The sequence below is a fragment of the Kogia breviceps genome, chromosome 4, assembly GCF_026419965.1.
Source record: "Kogia breviceps isolate mKogBre1 chromosome 4, mKogBre1 haplotype 1, whole genome shotgun sequence".
Classification (NCBI taxonomy): Eukaryota; Metazoa; Chordata; class Mammalia; order Artiodactyla; family Physeteridae; genus Kogia; species Kogia breviceps.
Genome location: NC_081313.1, coordinates 136,890,338 through 136,913,509, shown reverse-complemented (window position 1 = coordinate 136,913,509; position 23,172 = coordinate 136,890,338). Strand labels below are relative to the sequence as shown.

Sequence of the window (23,172 nt, the reverse complement as noted above, 5' to 3'; positions counted from 1 at the left end):
AGGTGAGAACAAAAACCAATCCCAGCGAGTGGGTTTGAAGGTGCTATGAGAGAGAGAGAATAAAATTACTTATAATTACACTCCATGGAGACTCGGCAAAGGAAAGGCTCCTATTACAACAGCTATTGATGACATTTTGCTTTCCCACATGAGAATACTTTGTGAAGTCTGTAAATCTCTCAACCTGAATAAACCAGGTATAAATTTACCCTTCTCAAAGGACTTTACAGTCTAGCTTGAAAATGTACTGTATTAGTTAAAATTAGGTTTACTGTTTGTGACAGAACCTCAAAATAACAGGGGCTTAGAAAATAAAATTTTACTTCTTTTTACATTAAAAAAAAAAGTGCTCCCAGGCTGCAAGGAGGATCCAAGGTCATCAGGACCCCAGAATCTTTCTATTTTATACTCCATTGACCTCAACATGCAATTTCTATTTCAAGGTATAAGATAGCTGCTCTAGCTCAAACCTTCACATTCACATTCTAGTTAGCAGGAAGGAGGAAAAAGAGAATGAAAAGGGTATGATGATAGCCATTAAGAACATTTCCTTGAAGCTGTGCTCATAACTTCTGCCCTGTTCAATTAGCTAGAATACAGGTAACATGACTGAAAAATGTAATCTTTATTCTGGCTGGCCAGTTGTCCAGATAACCTTCAGGGAGTCAGTTACCTGGGAAGAAGGGGAGAATAGATACTTGGAGAGAATAGCAATCCCTCTCTCAAGTCCATATTCAGGAGAGAAAAGAAATACTACCTCTTTTGGGCAGTGTATTTCCACACATATATCTTAAAATCTCAGAATGGAGGTGGGGAAATCATTTAAAGTATTCCCTCCCCAACAATCTTGAGTGTCTTGATTATGCTGGGACATCCAATATATGAGACAAAATTAAGCTGTAGTCTGGTAATTCACATGAAAAAAATAAATTCTAGATCATTGCACCCCTATACAGCAATAATGATTGTTCTGTTTCATTATTTATCCCTGTCTGGCATATGCCATATCTCCTTACACTGAGATTTCTTGGTTATTTACTTCATGCTAGAAGTAGGATTCATGATACTTTATACCTTAACTCTAAGGCCAGATACATGACTAGCCTCCACCACTCACAGAGCTTACGGAATTGTCTTCCAAAGGACCCTCACAGAGACCAAGGATCAGCGAGGTAAGCAGCTCACTCAAAGAAACAGCTTAGTAAGTGACAGAGCTGGGACTCCAATGTAATTTTGTCTGTCTTCAGAGCTCATATATACTTTATTATGCCATTCTGAAGGATTTACTTATTTTCTGCTCTTCCACTATGTTTTGCGATGGAAAAGCAATCATTTCTCTGTAGCACAGACAAACTACTGTGGGCTTTTATTTAAATTTAACAGAATAATAAACTTTAATATATTTCTCTTAAGTGTTTTATGCCCATTGTCTCTTATAATTGTCCAACCCAGTTTGGTGATTACTCATTCAACACACTTTTCTAAACATCCTTTTAATGTTCCAGGCACCGTGATGGTTGCTGAGTATGTAATGGTGAGCAAAACCACACATAGACTTCCTTACCATTAGGCAGCTTCCAGACTAGTGAGGGAGACAAACATTAATCCAAATATCATCCTCCAAAAAGTACAATGACAATTGTCATAAGGGGTATGTCATAAGGTGCCCTCTACATATATAATTGGCGGATTTGATTTAGTAAAGCCAGGAAGGCTTCCCTGAGGAAGTGACATGGCTGAGACTAGCAGTATAATTTAGAGTTAAAGCAGGCAAAGCAGGGGAGAGAAGATGTTTTCAGGCAAAGGGAGCAGATGATCAAAGCAGCATGAGAAGCACGCACGATGGCTAAAGTGAAAATGTGTGAGCAGAGAGGTATGAGATGAGACTGGCAAGGAAGCCGGAGACTAGCCCCACATGTAGGGGCACCATTATTCCTCTTCACAGGTAAAAAAGCTGAGGCTCAGAGCTCTTGAGTAATTTGCTTATAGTCTCACAGTTAGTTAGCTGGTGGAGCCAGAAGCCAACCTGTGGTAGGTAAAGTTGTCCTTGTCCTAATCCCTAGAACCTGTGCATGTGTTCGCTTACATGACAAAGGGAGTTAAGGTAGAATATGGAATTAAGGTTGCTAATAAACAGATTCTAAAATAGGGAGACTATTTTAGATTATCCAGGCAAGCCCAGTGTAATCCTAAGGAATCTTAAATATAGAAGAGGGAGGCAGAAGAGGTTACAGTTGTATGAGATGAGAGAATTTGACCTGCTGTTGTAGGCTTTGAAGATGGAGGAAGAGGGCTGAGAGTCAAGGCATGCGGGTGATCCTAGAAGCTGGAAAGGGCAAGAAAACAGATTCTACCCTAGAGATCCTCCAGAAAGGATCACAACCCTGCTGACATCTTGATTTTAGCCCAGTGAGACCCATTTTGCATTTCTGAACTACAGAACTGTAAGATAATAAATTCCTGAGGCACTAAACTTGTGATAATTTGTTACAGCAACCAACAGAAAACTAATACACAAACTATTGTCCATCGACCCCAAAGTCCACGTTTCTACCCCTTGTGCTGCATGCCTTAACTGTTAGACAGTCTAAAGCAGGAACTATGAAAATTAAACTCTAATCTGTCATATCATTTTGAGTCTGAGGTTCTTCAAATATCATTTCTAAACCGTACAGCAAGGTATGTATAATTTTTACTTATGCTTCAGAGTTTTCTGAATTTTGAAAGGATGTGGTTGTGGGCTTTGACATCAGAAGAGAAGCTCTGCAATGTTGACGGAATGTTGGTAGAGAGATAACATTGGAGGCAAGTTGCCTTTGAACAACTCTCTGAAGATCAACTGCCTCTCCAACTCATTCCTTGCCCTGAAGCTCTTTCCTCTGGTTGTGCTGAGGGGTGATGCCCAAGGTGCATCACTTTTCAAGGACTGGATCATGAACAACTTTATCCTCCTGGAAGAACAGCTCATCAAGAAATCCCAACAAAAGAGAAGAACTTCTCCTTCAAACTTTAAAGTTCGATTCTTTGTTTTAACCAAAACCAGCCTGGCATACTTTGAGGACCGTCATGGGGTATGTGAGCACTTTGTTTTGTCCTTTTTAAAACAGTATTTTATAGTTAGACTGAGCTGACTCATGAAGATATACATAGAATAAAATAAGAACACAGAAAACACAGATGTACTTGTTATAACAACCTAAAAAGTACAGTAAGAGTAATTGGAAGAGAGCATGGAGAAAAGTCAAGAGATGGGTTAACTGTATTAGGTGATTTCAGTTCTAAAAACTGTAAAAGAGTAAGTTTATTATTATTATTATTTTTTGCGGTATGTGGGCCTCTCCCGTTGTGGAGCACAGGCTCTGGACGCGCAGGCTCCGGATGCACAGGCTCAGTGGCCATGGCTCACGGGCCTAGCCACTCCGCGGCATGTGGGATCTTACCGGACCGGGGCATGAACCCGTGTCCCCTGCATTGGCAGGTGGACTCTCAACCACTGCGCCAAGAGGGAAGCCCTAAGTTTATTATTCATTAGCTTATCTTTCCCCTGCAAGGTTAAGTTTGACTTTTAAATTATAATATTTTATGTGGCAAATGGAACGGTTAAGTGATGGGTCCCGTGTCAACATTTTTATGGATTCAGTTTTAATTGTCTCAACGGTCATCACTCACCTGACATGGGGAATAATGCTCCTTGGGCATTTAATTGTCTAGAATTTGCAAAGCCCAGTGGTAAAGCTCTTCATCCCTTGGAGAACTTCCCAGAAGACTATCACGCACAAAATGTTATACAGTATAGAACAGCAGTTCTTATCTAGACGATTACAGCTGCTTAGCTAAGTTAGTATTTATATATCTAAAGATAGTCTTATATTCCATAACATCAATAATAATAAGTGCAACACGAATAATCATAACAATGTAGTTTGGTACAAAAATCACTGGAATAGGGGTCAGGAGACCAAACTCCACTTCTCTCTAGGTGAGTTAGCCTGGGCAAATGTCTCTACCTTCTGCATCAGGTTCATTCTTTATAAAATGAAAGGACTGGAAATACAACCTACAACATTCCTTTCTTCTTTCCTTTGTTTCTATGAAGTAGCACTTGTATAGCCCTTCTCAGCGACTTTTCGAAGCATGTTTGCCTCCTTACTATATCATTATATTATTTTTCCATCATCAAGGAGGTAGGGGAAATAACGTTGGTGCTTAATGGTCACTTAGAGACAAGGGCACTCTGATTCTTGGCTGGGGTCTGACTCAGTAGGTGTAGGCATGAGTTTGGGGTCTTTTGAGAGCCAGGTTTGAAGTGTTCAGTGAGATGGAGACTTGAAAGAGGCCAGGCCGCGTATGGAGCCTATGGATTCCTAGACTTCTAAGTTGCAGGTGAAATAATACTGCCTCTTTTTTAGAGGTGAAAAGACATGCTCATCTTAAGCAGATGGTTACTGATAATAATCAGCCAATCAATTGGGAATTATATGGAATTACTTATGTGCAAGGCCCCTGTGGTACATATTTAATAAATATTTGTTGACTAAATTAATGGAGGGCCAATAGACAAGTTTTCAACTTGGAGAATTCATCATTTAGAGCTGATTAATCACATGGCATCAGTCAATTTTTTTTCTGTTGTGAATGGGACATTAGAAGTTCTGGTTTCATATTTGAAGAGTAGTCATTTATGTTTAAATATTTTTTTCAAAGCCCATTTTACAGTTTTCACTAATTTTCTTTCCTGACTCCACACTTGACATAGCATCATCTCATGTACTTAAACTGATCATTTCTGAGTGTAACTGCTTTTTTGAACTGTTTGGTTCTGTACAATATTATTTGCACATAGTCATACAACCAAATGGTCTTGATTCAGAATTTTGTTGGTTATAATCTGCATGTAGACAATGTTGTAAAATAACTCAGCTTCTTCATTCAAACATTATGAAAATTCTAGGGCAATTAATTCATTCTGGGGAGACCTGAGCTATAGTTTCTAACATTTCCATGTGGGATACAGCAGATATATAATGCACAAACATCAAATTTCTTATTTTCTAATGTCTATGCTTTATATTCATAAATAACATTTTAAAAAGTATTTCTTTAAATATTACAGAAATTTATTGATTAGAAAATTTTCCAAGGTCACTGAGAAAGGCAAGATATGTCAGGTATTATTGTTTATGCTCTATGTACATTCCATTGCTTAGGGCCATCGATTTGCACACAAGAGTACATTGTTCATTGCCCATAAATAAGAATAACACTTGTGGGAAGAAAGCTTTTTTAAATTTATTTTTAAATTAAAGCTTCAGTCTTGCCATCTGTAAAATGGGTGTGATAATAGTATTCACTTCATGGAAAAATGGTGAATATTTAGAGAGAATATATTTAGATTGACCTATTAGAAATTACCATTTGGTAGATCAAAAAAAGATCAAATATTGACAATTTCATATATGTAGTTCAACTTAATATATAAAGCACTTAAAATAAGTCCTGTCACCTAGTAAGCACCTAGTAAAAATTAGCTATTATTTGTATCATCATTATATCTGTGAAGGAGCTGGCAGGGTGGCATAACATAATCATTTTCAAATGAAGGGAAACATCCAAGGATTCTTCAAAGTCTGGCTAACATCAGGGTCCTGGATTCCCTCTATTCTGTGACTAACTATAACTGTGTGGGTAGAGACATACATGCATCATGAGATGCGTGACGTTGGGCCAACATTTCCCCTCTCGGGGTCTCAGCTTCTTTTTCTCTTTTCTCATTTGTAAAATTATGTTCATTGCAGCTCTAAAATTCTGTGGATTTATGACATCATATAAAAATAATCCTTTACATATTCAGGAACAAATACTGTAGTTCTGCAAAATAAGTCTGTCTTTTTCTAATTTCAAATTTCCATGCCCATTGTCATTATAATACATACTGACTGAGCCTTTTATTTTAACATGGATTTAGATCTGATGTCAGATGCCTGTTCAAAGTACTGAGATGTGCAAGTGTTTTCTGTGAGGCCGGGAAGCTCCTTTGTCATGCTGGAGCAGTGGGCCAGAAAGAAGCATGGAGTTGTCACGTGGTGACTGGCCACCAGGCATGATTTCAGACACTCTCCTGTGCCTGCCAATTTCTCAGCAATGTGATCCCTGTTGCCAGACATTCTTTAACAAAGGACAAGGAAAGATGAGGGCCCAGTGGTATGCTGGTAAATGTCTAACAATCATTGTAGTGGTAATAGCAGTAGAGAATACGGGAGAGCCTTTGTTTGTGGTGTTTGCCAATTTCTGTAAATACTCCCATCATGACCAGTGTCAAACTACCAATGTAAAGTCTACTGGCTCACAGAACTCCTGACAATTTAGCAATCAGCAGGCTCCAGCACACCACTGGCAGGGGCAGGCTTAAATAAAAATAAACTCTGGAGAGGTAGTCACCTACTGAACAACGTGCTTAGTTGTACAGGACTGATATCAGATCCTTTTTAGGGGTAAAAGAGATAAATGGGGGGGCGGGGGCCTCAGGCACTTTGAGTAAGCATGAGATGGCAGGGGTAGCACAGATGGGAGACAAGTGTCACAGAATGGTGAGGCCAGAATAGTCTGCTACAGCTGGATTCAAATGCTGTTTCTATCACTTTCTAGATGTGGGATCTCAGGCAAGACATTTAACCTCTTTAAGCCTCTGTTTCCTATTTGTAAAGTAAGGACCCCAACACTACTCAATGCTGAGTATTTCATGAGAAAAGTATGCTATAAGCTTGGTACTAATAGGACCATCTTGATCTTCTGAAACGCCCTCAGGAGAAATGGAAAGGTTTCCCTATTTTAATGACTCTTTGCACCTTAGGAAACAAGTTTTCCATGGTCACCATAGCATGGGAGCCATTACCACTTACACAGGACAGAAAAAACAGTCAAGATCACCATTCTAGTCATTGTCTGGATAGGGCCACCACTCCTCATGGACACTTCCCTTTAGCCAAAGTCTGATCTAGCAGCAGAAACATCTCTTATAATATGCATCCTTCCTAAATTAAAGATGGCAGGTGGGGAGAGGGTCCCCTTTCCTTGCTTTGGCAACATTATTGCATAGCGGTCAGACAGATTTGGGTCAAAGAGCAGCTCTACCACTTAAGAGCTGTATGGGTTTGCAAAGGTTGCTGAAGGCTGCGTGACCCTCTATAAAGCTATTTACATGTTTTAAAATGATCAAACATTCCTTCTTGATTTTTTTAAATGAAATGAGTATCACCATTATTCTAATAATTATAGTAACTAATATTTATTGAGTACTTACTATGTGTCAGTCACTGTGCTAAATGAATTATTTCATCTAATCCTTACACCTACCCTGTAAGTTAGGAACTATCATTACCCCAATTTACAGAGCATGTAACTGAGGCAAAGAGAATTTAAATAACTCCCTTATGTCTCCAGAGCCAACACAGCCTCGCTGTTGAACAGTTCTTATTACTATTAACAGTTGCTGCTCTTAGGCAATTGGAGATTCCACTGGGTTATTACAAAGTACGTAATGCCTTCTGGCTCTAGAGCCCTCCATGTAAAGGGCAGTCCTGAAAATCAGCAACCATGCCACATAGTTCTTCTGCAATGAAATGTGTTATGAGTTCTATCATTTCCACATATATTCCAGGACAAATCTTTGTCTTCATTCACTTCTGGGAGCCTCCACCATGTGTCCAAATTTTGGCACTGAAAGTTCCTCTAGGATCTGTCCATTTCTCTCCATTTCCTAGAGTCACCTTCCTTGTGGAAGCTGCCAGCACCTCTCACCTGGGATTGCTACCACTTCCTAATGGTCTCCCTGCCCCCACTCCACCGGCCCCCCACCACTCCATTCCCCACACAGTAGCCAGTGTGAGCTTTTCACATGGTGGCTGTGATCATGTCCTGATGACCCTCATCAGAAGCTGGCATGTTCCTTCAGTGGTTCTCCCTTTACCCTGAGAGTGGATGCCAAAATCTATCCCATGGTCTCCTCCATTTCAGTTCATGTTCCTTTTCCTCCCATCTCCCTAAGCTCCAAACACATAAGATTTTCTTCAACTCTAAGACCTCCCATTTTGAAGGTCACTTGCTTGGGGAAGCCTTCCTTCATTTCTCTAGCCTAGGTCGTCTCCTCTTGTTACGCTCTGACAGTGGAACATACCCTTCTTCAAAGTGCACGCCAAATTTGTAATTACCTAGTTATTAATGTGATTATTGTACTGATGTCATTCCCCTCCATTAGACTGTAAGCTTTACAAGGGCTGGTGCCCAATTTGCTAAAGATGGCATCATCAGGGTCTACCACAGTGCCTGGTACATATTATTCACTCATTATTTGCGAAAGAAAGAAAAGAAGGGAAGGAGGAATGTATAGATACAGTTGGAGAGGTTAGAGTTACACACAGGGACCCCTAACAGAACAAGGCTCAACACCAGAAGAGTTAAGAACAAAGCAAGTGATAAAGGACTTCAAACAGGAGATTCCTGGGTGCAGGAGTAAGTAATTAGGACTCCCTGGAGGCAGCAGATCATGGCTAGCCGTGAGAATTCAGGAGGTTGGAGTCTTAAGATTTGGGTCAGAGACACACGTAGAAACCAGCAGGTAGGCCAGTCCCCCCTCCCAACTCTTTTTTTTTTTTTTTTTGCGTTACGCGGGCTTCTCGCTGTTGTGGCCTCTCGCGTTGCAGAGCACAGGCTCTGGACGCGCAGGCCCAGAGGCCATGGCTCACGGGCCCAGCCGCTCCGCGGCACGTGGGATCTTCCCAGACCAGGGCATGAACCCATGTCCCCTGCATCGGCAGGCGGACTCTCAACCACTGCGCCACCAGGGAAGCCCCCAACTTTTTAAAAAAACCAAGCAACTCTGTTCTCTTTTACCCTCCACACTGGCTTACCCTTCTTTCCTTCCCTTTTACAGCTAAGCCCTTGGTAGATAATATTCTCAGAGCTACCCGAGCATTTTTGCTTGAGGCTTTAACCACCTGTGATCTCTCTCCACCTCATTCCTCCACGACTGAGTCGCCTTCCAGCTCAGCCCCTACTGACACTCAAGGCTTCCTACAATCTACTATCTAGGCTTCCTACAATCTACTATCCAAGCAACACCTAGAATAGGCTTTTAAAATGAGAAATCAGATATTATGCCCTACTTTAAAGCCCTCCGTGACTGTTTAGAGTATTTAAGTTAATCCTCAACGATGGCCTACAAGACTGTTCACCCATGGTCCCTACCTGCCTTTCAAATTCATTTATTCAGATCCCTTCATCCATCATATTTGACTTCTTTCTGAACCTTGAACACTCCAAGCCATGCCCCCCGCTAGGGCCTCTGTACAGGAGCAGGACTAGGGTAAGAGACACTTAAGGGGCCACTCCCTTTTAGGTCCTGCAAGGGTAGGGTCTTTGCATTAGCTGTTCCCACTGTCTGGAACAACCCAGATTTTTGTAGGGTTGGTTCAGTATTTTTCCAGAATCCTGTTTCTTTTTCTTTTCTTTTAAAGTCCATAGACACTTCATTAATCAATATCTGCACTTATTTATTGGGTTTATTGATGTGCTTCCCTGTTTATTTTCTGTCTCTACATCCACTGGAAGGTCACTTGCATGAGCGACTGACTGCCTTGCTCATCCCTGTAGCCTCTAGTACAGTGCTGGGCACGTAGTAGGTGGTCAGTAAATATCCAGGAAATGAATGAAGGTCACATAACTCAAATTGAATTCAGAAGCGTATCTGGCAGCTAAAACTGTGGGCCTTGCCTAACCAGGCAAAGAAAAGTAAGAATCCAAAGCAAAGTACTTTGCAGTTCAGGCCACTCAAAGCCAAGAATGTGCGGTTTTGATGTCTGCATTAATGGCATTTCTTTGTGAATTGATTTTTGCTTGTCTGATGTGATGTTGATGTTTTATGGAGATGGCCATTGGATAGAGAATTCTTGTTTTAGAGGTAAATACTCCCAAGTTAAAATTAGATTCACTTCCTACTGCTCACGGTCTAGTACATCCATTAATCAGTTTCTGCAGTAAAAATAGGCCACAGGGTAAGACCATAAATGTGAGGGCTTAGTTCCTGACTCAGTCTGGAAGAAAGGTTTCATGGGAAAGCACAAGAGCTCAGTTTCTTAAATCATGAGGTTCATGTAATATATGATATCTTTATCTCAAACTCAGAAATGGACCCTATGGAAAATGAGTTTAAAGCTCTTCTCACATTTTCAAGGCCCAAATAGTAGTCCTCATCCCCCTCATTTCCTTAACTAACGAGTAGTAAATTCTTCCACTCATCATTGAGTTTTTAGGCCTACAGAAAATAGTATATCTTCCAGGACCTAATTTTCATTGAGAGGTTCGTCTGGGTTTGCCTTCACAAGACCCAGGAGCCTCACTTAAAGTGATCCAGAGGAGGGAATGGAATCTCTGACACGGTTTCCCATGCACAGAAAATTCAGTTCCTTGAAATTCAGTGAAAGCTGTCAGTATTTTAATGGAATAAGAACCTGATCCAAACTCTTATGTTGCCATATAATTCCCACTAACCTAGAGTTATTTATAAGTAGACTTCTCATTATATTTTCCTTTTTTTGATATTTTCAAAAGTCACAGAATTATACCTGCATATTATAAAAAATTCAAATATAAGACTTTTCTCTCTAAAATGACATATATTTGTGCCAAAGCTTTATTACTATTATTATTTTTTTAACCTAACACTGTATCAAGGAACTGTTTCTATTCTGATATATATAGATTTACTCATTTGTTCAGCAAAATTTCCTGAGCACCTACTATGTGCAGGGTGCCATGTTAGAGACTAGGAATACAGTGGTAAGTAGTAGAGACAAGGTGTCTGACCTCATGCTTACATACTAGTGGGGGAAACAGACAACAAGCAAGTATATAAATATATAGAGCAGATACAGACTGTGGTAGGTTCTATGGAAAAACTAAGCAGTTGCTGGGGTTGAGTGGGAAGAGTGGTCAGAGAAGAAATTTCTATCCAGGGTAAATCTTGAAGGATGAGAAAGAGCCAGTCAAGTTAAGAAATGGAGGAGAGCATTCCAGGCAAAAGGAACTGCCAATATGAAGCCTCAAGGTAGAAAAAGCCTTGGCCTGTGTTAGGGACAGACAATTGAACACACAGAGTTCAAGAGCCCCTTTCTTATATCTTACAGCATCCCCCTTCCTGGGATACTTGGTTTAGACTCATCCTACTCCACGTTTTGGTGGAAAAGCACCTGGTGTACCAACACTGAGGACCTCAGACTCACACTGAGCTCGGGTGGCCTTTAACAGCAAAGACTGAAAACAAGTTAGAATCCAGTTAAATCCACAATTAATCTGCACAGACAGAGCAGCGAACCTTCACACCTCCATACTGTTAAAAAGATTAATGAAATAATTACACCCAATTGTTCTCCAAAACCCTTTTGTCTAAAAACATCAATTTACTGCCTCTGTGAGAATGATCTTTACTCTCATGCAGACATAAATTTCTTGTAGTTATAATCATAATGCATGACAATTTTATATTCTTCCATTTATTCTTTTTCCATTTTTCTTTTGTAGATATATTTCCATTCATGGACTCCAAAGTAATCATTTTCTCAAATATATGATTTTTTAAATAATCGAGTGGTTCATGTCAGAGATGTACTTATCTATTTTCTGTACAGAACACATTGACGAACTTATCTATCATCTATTGTTTGACATTCAGGTTGCTTTCAGGTGTAGTGAAAATGCTGAAAAATAATAGTATACCTAATATAGAACTTTCTGCTTTTTAAAATCAGCTCTTTAGGATAGAGTTATGTGGGATAACTGTGTCATGGGATAGCATTTTCTGATCTCTACCATTCGTTGCTACATAATCTTCCAAAGAGATTGAAGCAATGTATGGGGCCACAAATAGTTACCAGAATCATTGGAGAAGATATGTTTCTAAGAAGAAACTAATAAGAAAACAAAAGAATCCCATTGTTGTGGTGATTTTCAAATATCTAATACTATTTTTATAGGTTTTAAATGTTATAGTGAGAGAAAGGGCAAAAATATAATATTTTATGCATGGGCAAGTTAATTTGATTTAAAATCAGTCTTATGTATATGTAGATGAACCCACCCTACATAGTAGGATTGAAGGGGTGCCAAAAAGCCTCCTGCTCTGCAAAATATTCATCTCCCTAGATGATCATCTTAGGGGGTCTGAAAGGTTCACGTGAATGAGCTCTTTGGGATAGATCATCAAGCCTCTTTATCAAATGAAATACAGAAAGGTATAACATAAGCCATTTTTGACAGCTCTATAGAGGTTAGCTCTAACTTTAGATAGGGCCTCAGGGACTGAAAGTCTCAAGCAGACTGTAATTCTGTAATTCTAGAAAAGTGAGATAAGGTGAGAAAGCAACAACACAGCAGCTTAACAGAATGGGGACCTGGTACTGATTAATCTGGGTGACCCTGGTCAAGTCCTTCTTCTATCTGGGATTTGGTTATCTTGTCCATAGTATCAAGGGATTGGACTAGATCAAAATTTTCCAACTTTTTAAAGCCTGGAGCCCCCTTTTAGTATAAAATTACACGTGTCATTCCCATTCCCATATGTGAAGCAGAAGAAGTGTTCTAGTTGAAGAGAGAACAAGGAGGCTGCCCAGAACCCTACCCTCTTGGCCTTACCCTTGACCTGCAATAATCACCAAGGTGCTCCCAATTCTATGACCTCTGTCTCCCCAGGCTGTAAAGTGAATAGTAGAAATGAAAAGATAACAGCTAGTTTAGAAAGTCATTTCACCTTGAAGCCTCGTCTCTAACATAAAAAGTTGGATTGAATGATCTCTAAAGACCCCACCAGCTCAAAAGAAGTGGAAACTATGTGATTGTATCTCACTGCCAATGATATCAGGAATTCACAAATAGACTTGGAGATTAGTTAAATATGGAAATCATTCCAGGAAGTAATACAGCTAAGAGAAGGTTAATAACTGTATGGCTGATAAAAAACCATGTTATCAAAACCAGGCGTGAACCCAAGAATGCACCCTAAAAAAGAAGGCAGTCATTTCAAATGTAACCAATATAAAATTTAGAATAATATGAGCCAATACCTAATGAGTCCTTGCTGTGTTTCAGGGCACCAGATTAAGAGCTTTACATGTATCATATCAAAAATATTCACAATAACCACATGCAGTAGGTCCTATTGTTATCCCCATTGTATTGATGAGAAAAACAGAGGCTTGGAAAGGCTAAGTATCTTTTCTTAGGTCAGACAGCTGGGACAAATATTAAAGTTGGAATTAAGTGTTCTACAATGGATATTTTCAGATCTAGGCTTGTTTGGGTCTGAGAAGTCTTGTAAAAGAAGTCATGGTGACTGAGAAGGGAGAGTTGGGGCAAGGACTCACTGGTGAGCTTCCAACACTGTCTAATGAAGTCCTGAGTGGGGACCAGTAGGAATGCTCCTGTTAGCTCAGCGGGCCTACCTGAATGACAACACAACCACAGCATCAACAAGAGCAGCCTGCAACAATAACCACAAGGAGAGGACTGAACACGTTCCTATGGATTTTTCTCGTTTATCCTCACAATTCTTTGAAGAAGATACAAGTCAAATTCTGTTTTAGAGAGGAAGCAATCAAGACACAGGGAAGTTAAGCAATTTGCCCAAAGGTCACAATAGCAGCTGTAAGTACAAAAGCAACAACTTACCTTAGGATTAGGGGTTCCTTGTAGTTTGATCTCACACTGCTTCCTTGCCTGAAAGCAACCAACATAATCAACTTATCAGCTCTTCCAATGATTCTTTATGTATATATATATATATATATATATATATATATATATATATATATAAATACAAATAAACTTTCTTCTTTCCCTCCTTTTTATACAATGGTAGCATATGCTACATACACTTCCTAACTTTTCTTTTGGTTGATTAGCAATACTTCTTGAAGATCAGTCCATACTGATATGCAAGGGGCTTCTTTCTTCTTTTTTTTGGGGGGGGTTGCACAATATTTTGTTGTATGGATAAAAACACTATCTTGATGGACGTTTAGTCTGTTTCCAATGTTTTTGTCATTACATACAATGAGGAATGAATAATCTTATAGGTATCTCACTTTCTATATGTATGAATATGTCTTAACCAGGGGCAATATTGCCCACCATTGGCAATGTCTGGAAATTTTTGGTTGTCATAACTGGGGAAGGGGGTGCTATTGGCTTTGGTGGGTAGAGCCAGGATGTTAAGTATCCTACCATGCACAGGACAAACTCATAACAAAGAATTATTCAGCCCAAAATGTTAATAGTGCCAAGGCTGGGAAGCTGTGGTCTATAGAAAACATTTCTAGAAGTGGGATTGCTGTGTCAAAGGATATTTGCATCTGTTATTTTGCTGAACATGACCTAATTATTCTCCACGGAAGTTGTACCAGTCAACATTCTCCAGGGCCACGTGTAAAATTCTTGTTTTCTCAAAACCTCACCAACAGTATTATCATATGTTTTGATCTTTGCAAGTCTGATAGACTTAAAAAATGGTATATCAGTAAAATTTATTTACACATCTATTATTATAGTCAGTGAGCATCTTTTCATATGTTTAACAGCATTTTAGGTCCCTTTTGCCCATCTTTCTATAATGTTGTTAGTATCTACCTTAATAATTTGTAGGAGCTCTTTACCTATTAGCTAAAACCTTTGGGCAGGCTAGTTTTAACTTACCTCTACGCTGTCAAGAAATTATTATCCACTTGCCAATCATTCTAGATGTCCTTTTCAAACCATTTCTATTAAGAGTTTTGTCATGGAGTCCACAAATATTACTTTTTGCTGCACACTTGGTCCTACCTGCTGTTCCTTCAAGCAACCAAGTAACAAATAATCAATTGAACATCATCTCTGTGCAAGGAGTTATTTCCTGAAATCTAATGAAGTTGTTATCCATTTATATACTTTGGCTACTGAATCGCCAGTGCTCAAAAGGTAGATTCAAAAATACATTCCTTCAAGCTCATTCGATATCTAATATGCCCTATATCGGAAAGAAGGAGGGCTTTGAAAGAGCTTTCAAAGACCAGAGATGCTGAGAGAGCAAATGTGCAGGACACCTTCAGGGTCTACCCTGTACCACTTAGTTCTTGCTCTTAATTTCCACATTAAGTCCTTTTCTCTCTACCCACTTTTGTAAGCAAATTTAAATGAACAATGCTTTTTTAAGGCTAAGATCACTAATATCATTGCTAAGAAGAATGAGGCTGGAATTATTCCTGAATTGTTGCTTCACCTCTAAGACAAATACACCACATAAAAGCACACAAAGCTGTTTATTAATCTGTAAAGAAAATGACTAGCACTCAAGGAGAGCCTGAGAGGAAATGTCATGAACTTGAACCTCCATGGATACAGAAGAGCAGGTGGCAGGTGCTGCCTGGCTGCCACTGACTGCTAAAGGGGTCATGAGGTTATAAAGGCAAAGAGCTGCATCATTTTGCACCCAGCACTTGATGTGTACCACTTGGCCTTCTCCCATAGTCATCTGCCAAACCCGTATTACAGTGTGGTGTTTTTAAAATTTGTGACTGCTTTAAAATAGTATTTTTATTTTTCTGCTTAGTAAATTTACATGCTCATGGCAAAACTTCAAATATTATAATAATATATAACTTACCCTGCAGAAGTCTTCCATAGTGTCATCCACAAGGGAGAACCAATATAGCAGTGTTACTTCTTGTACTATTTCTTTGATTATTGAACATATTAATATATATTTTATTATCTCTTTTCCCCCAGATGAGATGATGCTCCACCTATTGTTCTAAACCTACTTTTTACATTATATATATATATATATATTTCCCCTCCGTATAGACCAGCTTTACTCTTTGTTGATGGCTACAGAGTGGTCACAAGATAGATGAACCATAACTAATCTGACCGTTTGTCTATTGGTGGATATTTAGGTTTCTCTAGACTTTTCAGTGTAATAAATTATGCCACAAGGATTTTCCTACGTCTTTATATTTTGAACAAATGTTTCCATAGGATAAATCCTATAAGGGAAATGTATTTATTTATTTTAGTGAACTGTTTTTAAATACAATAAAAGAAATACAGGTTCATGGTAAAATAGTGAAACAGTATAGAAGGAGATGAGGTGAAAAGAAAGTCTCTCTACTTCCTACTCCCAAACCCCAGAACTACTCCCAGGAGTATCTGCTCTTAATAGCTTCTTGTGAGAAAACACATTCATAATTTTAATAGAGGATCCCAAATTGAGTCTGGAAACTGTATGAGAGTATAGTCCTGTTTCTTTTCTTTTCTTTCTTTCTTTCTTCTGGTTTTTTTGTTTTTGTGGGGAGGTGGGGAGAGGGTGAGTAAAATCCTTTTATTTTCAGGTAGTCAGGGTGCTACTACTAATGAGATGGTGGACTTTAAGGAAAGCTTGAGTGTTTTCCCCACGGCACAACCAGCCTCATCGTAAACCATGGTGTGAAAAGCTGAGGTGAGGAAAGCCAGCTTACTCTGGTTCGGCCATGACTAAAAGGTCTTGTGGAAAGAAAAGAAGGCAGGTGTGGGATGGATCATAGTTTCCTGGCTTTAAGTCAGTCTAGGTGCCTCGAAACCTGCTACCTTAGCTCCAGATCTTCCCAGAACTTGAAAGTTTAGTGGGGGTAGGTCCACGTGAACGTGGACTGGGAGAGGGAAGAAACAGCAACAGCTAATTACAAATTACACCGGTGTTCTAGAAGACGCTGCTTTTTCCATTTAGATCACATCTTTATCAGGTACCAAGTAGCTCAGGTCATTATAATCCTGAGTTTCAGCTGTCAGCAGCATCCCTACTCCCCAAGAACTAAATGATTCAGAAGACCTAAGAGAACTAAGCCCAGAGAACTGAGACAACTTGCCCAATATTGTTCTCATAGGGATTCCAACCATGACTTTTCCAAATTCCGAATTTCTGCTTGTCTCCCCTTCAGCATGAGGGTTCCCTTTGCCATAAAAGACAGAAATCTGCATTGGGAGACTGGGAGGGAACTCGTGGGTTACCTCCAGCATGTTTTGCAGAGGGGATGGGACTAGAATCCAGGAAAGCTCCTAAAACCAGTCTTAGAACTGATAGTCGGAATTCTGGTAGGGGTGGGCGAAAGCAACCCCCAAGTCAGTCACTGAAGTTTCACCTCACATGACATCAGTTTTCATTTCAATTTCATCATTGTGCCGTTTCAGATTGGTACAATGGCTGGCTGTACCACACGCCAGAAGAAGCAGTGAACAAAATATTCAAAAAGCCTGGTTAAAATCATCAAAAATATTTCCGAATCTTAAAGAAACTCTGATAAAAGCAGCATGTGGCTCCTTTTACAGTGTGATCTGAGAAAGCCTTTTTTAATTTTTAGATTATTTTTGGCTGTGTTGGTTCTTTGTTGCTGCGCGCCGCTTTCTCTAGTTGCGGTGAGCGGGGGCTACTCTTTGGTGCGGCGCGTGGGCTTCTCATTGCGGTGGCTTCTCTTGTTGTGGAGCACGGGCTCTAGGCACGCGGGCTTCAGTAGTTGTGGCTCTCGGGCTCTAGAGTGCAGGCTCAGTAGTTGTGGCGCACAGGCTTAGTTGCTCCGCGGCATGTAGGATCTTACCAGACCAGAGCTCGGGGCCCATGTTCCCTGCATTGCCAGGTGTATTCTTAACCACTGCGCCACCAGGGAAGTCCCCGAGAAAGTCTTAAACGCATCGCTCTCCTTTGAAAAATACTGGTTCCCTTTGAAAAGCACTCTCCCAGTTGATGCTTAAAATTTGATTATCAAATCTCCCTCTAGGTTTAAGTCTCTAATACCTGCCCTAATCCAAACTCCTGTGAAACAAATCAAGCCTTAAGCTCTCAGGAAGTTAAATCTCAGGTGAATGACTATTTGGGCGAGGTTTTGACGGGCGAGGGGGAAGGGAAGCAGAGAGCTAAAGCCCTCACATTTGCTAAAATGAGAGCAAATGTGACACAGCTGGGAAGATCAGGCAACAGGCCCCTTTTAAGGTTTTGCCCTAGTTCTACAAATAATTGGCAAAGTAAACAAATAACTCCGGAATGTCAAAATCACCAGGATCACCAGTTAAATATTAATGTTGTCCTCCCAAATGGTGGTTCTCAGTTACATATTTGCCTGAAAGAAAACCCCAAAGAAAATGTGGACACATAAAGACAAGAGAGTGAGGTCTTGTTCTATGGGCAGCATTTGGAGAAGGAAAGGAAAGGAAGAAACACTTGGGTGGTTGGTTTACCATTTGAATGATTTTCTTTTGCTAGTAGGTTTATATAGATCTTTTAAATCCTCTAAGTTAACCCACTGATTCAGGGACAGTTATTATTTCCACTTAAAAAAAAAACAAGGCAACAGAGAAGTTGAGACACTTGCCTGAGGTTGCACAGCTGGTCAGGCAGACATGGGTTTGCCTGATGTGAAAGTTCCGATTCTCTTTCACTCAGACTCACTGGAGGAGAAGGCTGAAGTTCTACTGTTTTGCAGAAGGGTGGAGATGTCCTCTTTCATGGGTAACTGACACACAGCTTCTTACTGATGTATCTTCTGGACTAGCTGAGCAGCCAAGGCACCAATGTTATAGAAGCGAAGAGGGAGCTCTGTGCTACTGCTTTGAAATCCGACATAAGCATTTCACAACCAAATGAGGCAGAAACAAATCTCCACTGGGTCACGACTTACAGAAATTGATCATGCAATTGATTGTTCAGCATTGGGTTTGGGGAATGAAAGTCTCCTACCTTAAGTCAGGGCAGGTGCAAAGCCATGAAGCAGTCATTAAGCACTCAGGCTCTGGAGTCACAGACTTGAGCTTGTACGCTCACTTATAAAGAGACTTGGCCCATCTGAACCTCAATGTCCTCACCTGCCAAATGGGGGAATAATATTCTGTAGGACTGAGATTAAATGAGATGGTGTGATGAGCACCTGAAGTATAGGAAATGTTCCCAAATGTCATGGTCTTTTGTTTTTTCCTGCCTTCTTTAAAAGTCACAATTTAAAATTCTATTTCATAGGATACATTAACATAAAAAGAAAGGCGATATAAAAGCCACTTGCACAAGCTTACCTTGTACAAATATGTGGGCATCAGCATCTTTTTAGATTGTGTTTGACATACATCAAATGTATGGGGTGAAGCTTTGCAATATGAGGACAGCTTTGAATGTGACCAAGAAAAGAGACAAGGCCAAGTGTAGTTCTGCGATTTTCACCTCAAGGGGTGCAGATGGAATAACGAGGAAGAATGAGGACCTGCTTTACTTGGTGTCTCTCTTTCTCTCGTGGCTTTCATGTGGCTTCCTTGGAAGGTTTTACGCTGGCATTTTTCAGAAATAGCGCAGTTGTTTGGGATGATTACAGGCAGTCACCATTTCCCAGAGACAAAGCTGTGTTTAGCTCACTGACCGACTGTCCCCACTGCCCAGCTCGGGGAAGGCACAGCTGACCCTGCTATTTACCACGTAGCAGATCTTTGGAGATCTGAGGAGAACTGGTCTCAGGATGTCAGAGAGACTGACCAAGCAGGATGCATTGTGAGGGGGAAACCTGATCACTCCTCTGGGGCTTAGAGTGAACTTTGATGATAGAATGTGAAATCCATTTCAACCGAAGCCTCACCTGACAGTCTCTTAAGATCCTGTTGGAACTCAACGAATATTAAGAAGTTAAAGAAGATCATCTGAGTTTAGAGAAATCTTCTCTGGAAATCTTGAAGCCACACTGTCTAATAAGGTAGCCACCAGTCATGTGTGGCTACTGATCACTTGTAATGTGGAGAATCCAAATTGAGATACCTTGTAAAATACACAAAGTCTTAGTCCTTAAACATAATAGCTCTCAATTGTTTATGCTGATAACATGTGGAAATGATAATATTTAGAAATGCTGGGTTAAACAAAACACTGTGTTCTTAAAATTAATTGTACTTGTTTCTTTTTGCTATTTTTAGTGTGGCTACTAGAAAATTTTTAATTCCATATATGGCTCACATTATGTTTCTGTGGGTTAGCACTGCTTTAGAACTTCACATAGAATTTGTATCCCTAGTCACAACTCCAGTTACTATTTACGTCCACCTGATGCCCTGATTATGATGATCCCAGGCTATTAACAACTGATACTTATCCAGAATGTTTCTAACCCAGGGCTTTTGCTCTTGCTGTTTATTCTACCTCACTCTCCCAGGTCTTCGCCTATCTGGCTCCTTTTTTGACTTTCTGATCTCTTCTCAAATGCCCTGTCTCCAGTGAGGGCTGCCCTGACCACCAGTTGACCACATCAACCTGTCCTATTCTCCTTAGAGCACTTGTATATATTGTCTGCCTTCCCAACTAGACTAGAGCTCCATGAGAAGGTCTACCATGTTCATCTCTCTATTTCCTGCACTCAAAACAGCACCTGGCTCAGAGCTGGCCCTCAATAAATATTCCTGAATGGCTAAACCCATTAGCCTTAAGTCTGATTGAGACTATTTAAGCTGCGTTCCAACTCGGCATGCTTCTTTTTTATCATCCTAACTGGGCACCCATGGTGGACCAGCCACTGTGATAGGCTTGGGGGATATGGTAACAGATGTCCTGGTCTCTACCCTCAGGAATGCAGGAGTTCCAGTGACAAAAATGTCTGCAAACAGAGTGGTCCTGTTACTGCCATGAGCCTTCTGTTGCATTTTACCATGTACGCTACTAAGGAAATAACCCAACAGAGGTTGAAAACCAAGATAACCTCAAAGCTCAGACTCCCTGTTTATCACCTGTAGCTGCAGATGGTTTTTGAGAAGAGAGCTCTCTTGTGCTCTTCTGCTTTTGAAAACAGATTACCCATTCCAAAGACTATGATTATGGGCAGGATCAGGACACGTATTTCTAGCTGTGAAAGACTGTAAATGAGAAGAGAGTTTGGGTCCAAAGGGCACATGTTTTCAGAGGTTTTTAAGGGAAGACTGACCTCTTAATACATCCTGAGATTACAAAAGCACACTGGAGACCACTATGTGGAAGAGATGCTCATTTTCATTTTATATATTTTTCTATAAATATGTGTGGGAAAGATAAATACATTCCAAATGGTTAACCTTGGCTAGCTCAGAGTTGTGGAGAAGGAGAGGATACTAAAATACTAGAAATATTTTTTAACATACCTCCATATTGTTTTATTTGTTACAATGAACATGGATAGATTTTGTACTTTCAAAAATGAATAAATTTGTTTTCAGAAAGAAAATTTAAAAAAAAGAAATACCACAAAACTTCCCTGTGTTCAATAGAGAGTACTTCTCACATCTTGACTTTTTTTCCTCTCAATTCTGTGCCTCCGCTACTAAAGCAAAGACTAGCCATTCGGCTGAGTATCAAAAAGTGGTAAGTAAAGCCAGAGCTCATTTCTGGAGAATTTGATGATGTCATACTTCCCAAATACCCACCAAGTGCCCTCATATATCACAACTCTCTTGCCATAGTTAAGACTTCTTTAACCTCTTTCATTGGGAGGGTACCCTTTATTGAGGGCACATATCATAAGCCAGGTAATTTGTTTACATACTCCCATTTTATTCTGCAATCAACACTTAAAGGGTAGGCATTATTATCCTCACTTCTCAGACGTGGAAACTGAAGTTCAGGGAGGTTAGATGAATGACCCAGGGTCACAGAGCTGGTTAGAAGCAGAGCCCAACTTTGTCCCTAGCCCTTTCCAACCTTGTGCCTGATTCACCACCATCTGTGCTACCTCTTTCTTAAGGATAAGCTAAAATGAAGTGTTTTGCAACTGGTTCCATAACTGAATTAAACTCTATTCTCAATGGAAGCCTAATTCCAGGCACCTGTGAAAGGCTCCTGCTCTCCAAAAGCTTTTCCCTAACTAGCCTTCTATGGACCCTTATCATCTACCAACCTAACATCCCCTGGGATCCAAGGACGAGGACACTTAGAAATGGGTAACATGTGACATGGTTATAAATCACAAAGACCATCATGTGAATCAGTCATCAAGGAATACATCTAGCAGCTTCCAAGGAAATGAGACGTGGGACCAGTAAAATTTAATGGGGGTGTGAAGAAGGGATAGTTACAGAGCAGAGTCAGGAATGTCCTACAGGGGTGCCATTGTGAGATCATGGATAACTAAGGGACACAGAGAAGGCAGATATAGAAAAGAAAGGTGCCACTAAAGGTATTTGTCACCAGCCAGGTCAGGCCTGAGCTCACTTACTATGCTAATAAGGCCATGAATACGTACAAAGCAGAAAAAAACTGGCACATGTGTGGTTTCCCACAGATTGCACTACCCATCCCAGCTGTAAGTTCTGCAAATGCTGCTGTTTGTCACAAGGTAACTGGGAGATAAGGCACAGTGGCTCAATGAACAGAAGTCAGTCACTCCATCAAAAAGATGATTCAAATAACATGTTCTCCCAGAAGTCTGCTCAGAGTGTTCTTCTCAGGCACTGAGGGCTAAGAAGGAGCTTCTGGATATTTGGAGGGTTGGTTTACAGTGGATCTTATCGAGTAATGTATTTCTAGAAGCAGCCTGGACAAAAATATTGTCTTCCTTCTTCCTTAAATGGAATGTGCTTTTTCTCCCCACAGAAAAAGCGCACTTTGAAGGGCTCCATTGAACTTTCCCGAATCAAATGTGTCGAGATTGTGAAAAGTGACATTATCATCCCATGCCACTATAAATATCCATTTCAGGTAAGTGCATGAGGGAAAGGGGCTAGTTCCCCATTCCTTGGACAACGGTTAAAATGCTCAGTCATTGTACAAGCAGGTGGGACAGAGATGACTCTGGTCAAGGGTTAGAACTTAGACCAAGCCCAGAAGAAACTGCTGTCTTCTTTCAACCGATGATGCATTCATTCATTCAACAAAGATTAACCACAAAATCTTGAAAAAGTTGTCATTCATTTCCCTTTCCCTCATGTCTTCCCCACCTCAAAGAAAGTCCTAAGTACTCTACTCCTGGGGGGAGGAAAAAGACTATCAAGGGCCCCAAGCCTAATATTCCATAAGGGTGGTTTACTCATGACTTGGGACAACGGATTACAATACTTGGTTATAAATTGCTTGGAGGTCCTGGAGTAAAAAGACTCAGATTTTATTATCTGAGAACTATATGGAGTTGT

The 23,172-nt window shown here is 40.2% G+C and overlaps 2 protein-coding genes across 2 annotated transcripts in view; one reads left to right on the top strand and one right to left on the bottom strand.

The window, feature by feature from the left end:
* MED7 (mediator complex subunit 7) overlaps positions 1-23,172 on the bottom strand; it is a 116,601-nt gene that overhangs the window by 31,053 nt on the left and 62,376 nt on the right. Inside the window, exon 2 of the mRNA XM_067032011.1 lies at positions 13,717-13,764. The gene's annotated coding sequence lies outside the window, so the exon portion shown is untranslated. The remainder of the gene's footprint in view (positions 1-13,716; positions 13,765-23,172) is intronic.
* Positions 2,768-23,172, top strand: part of ITK (IL2 inducible T cell kinase) — a 67,292-nt gene continuing 46,887 nt past the window's right edge. Inside the window, exons 1-2 of the mRNA XM_059062939.2 lie at positions 2,768-3,071; positions 22,637-22,741. Coding sequence (XP_058918922.1) covers positions 2,934-3,071; positions 22,637-22,741 — 243 coding nt within the window. The 5' untranslated portion in view covers positions 2,768-2,933. The remainder of the gene's footprint in view (positions 3,072-22,636; positions 22,742-23,172) is intronic.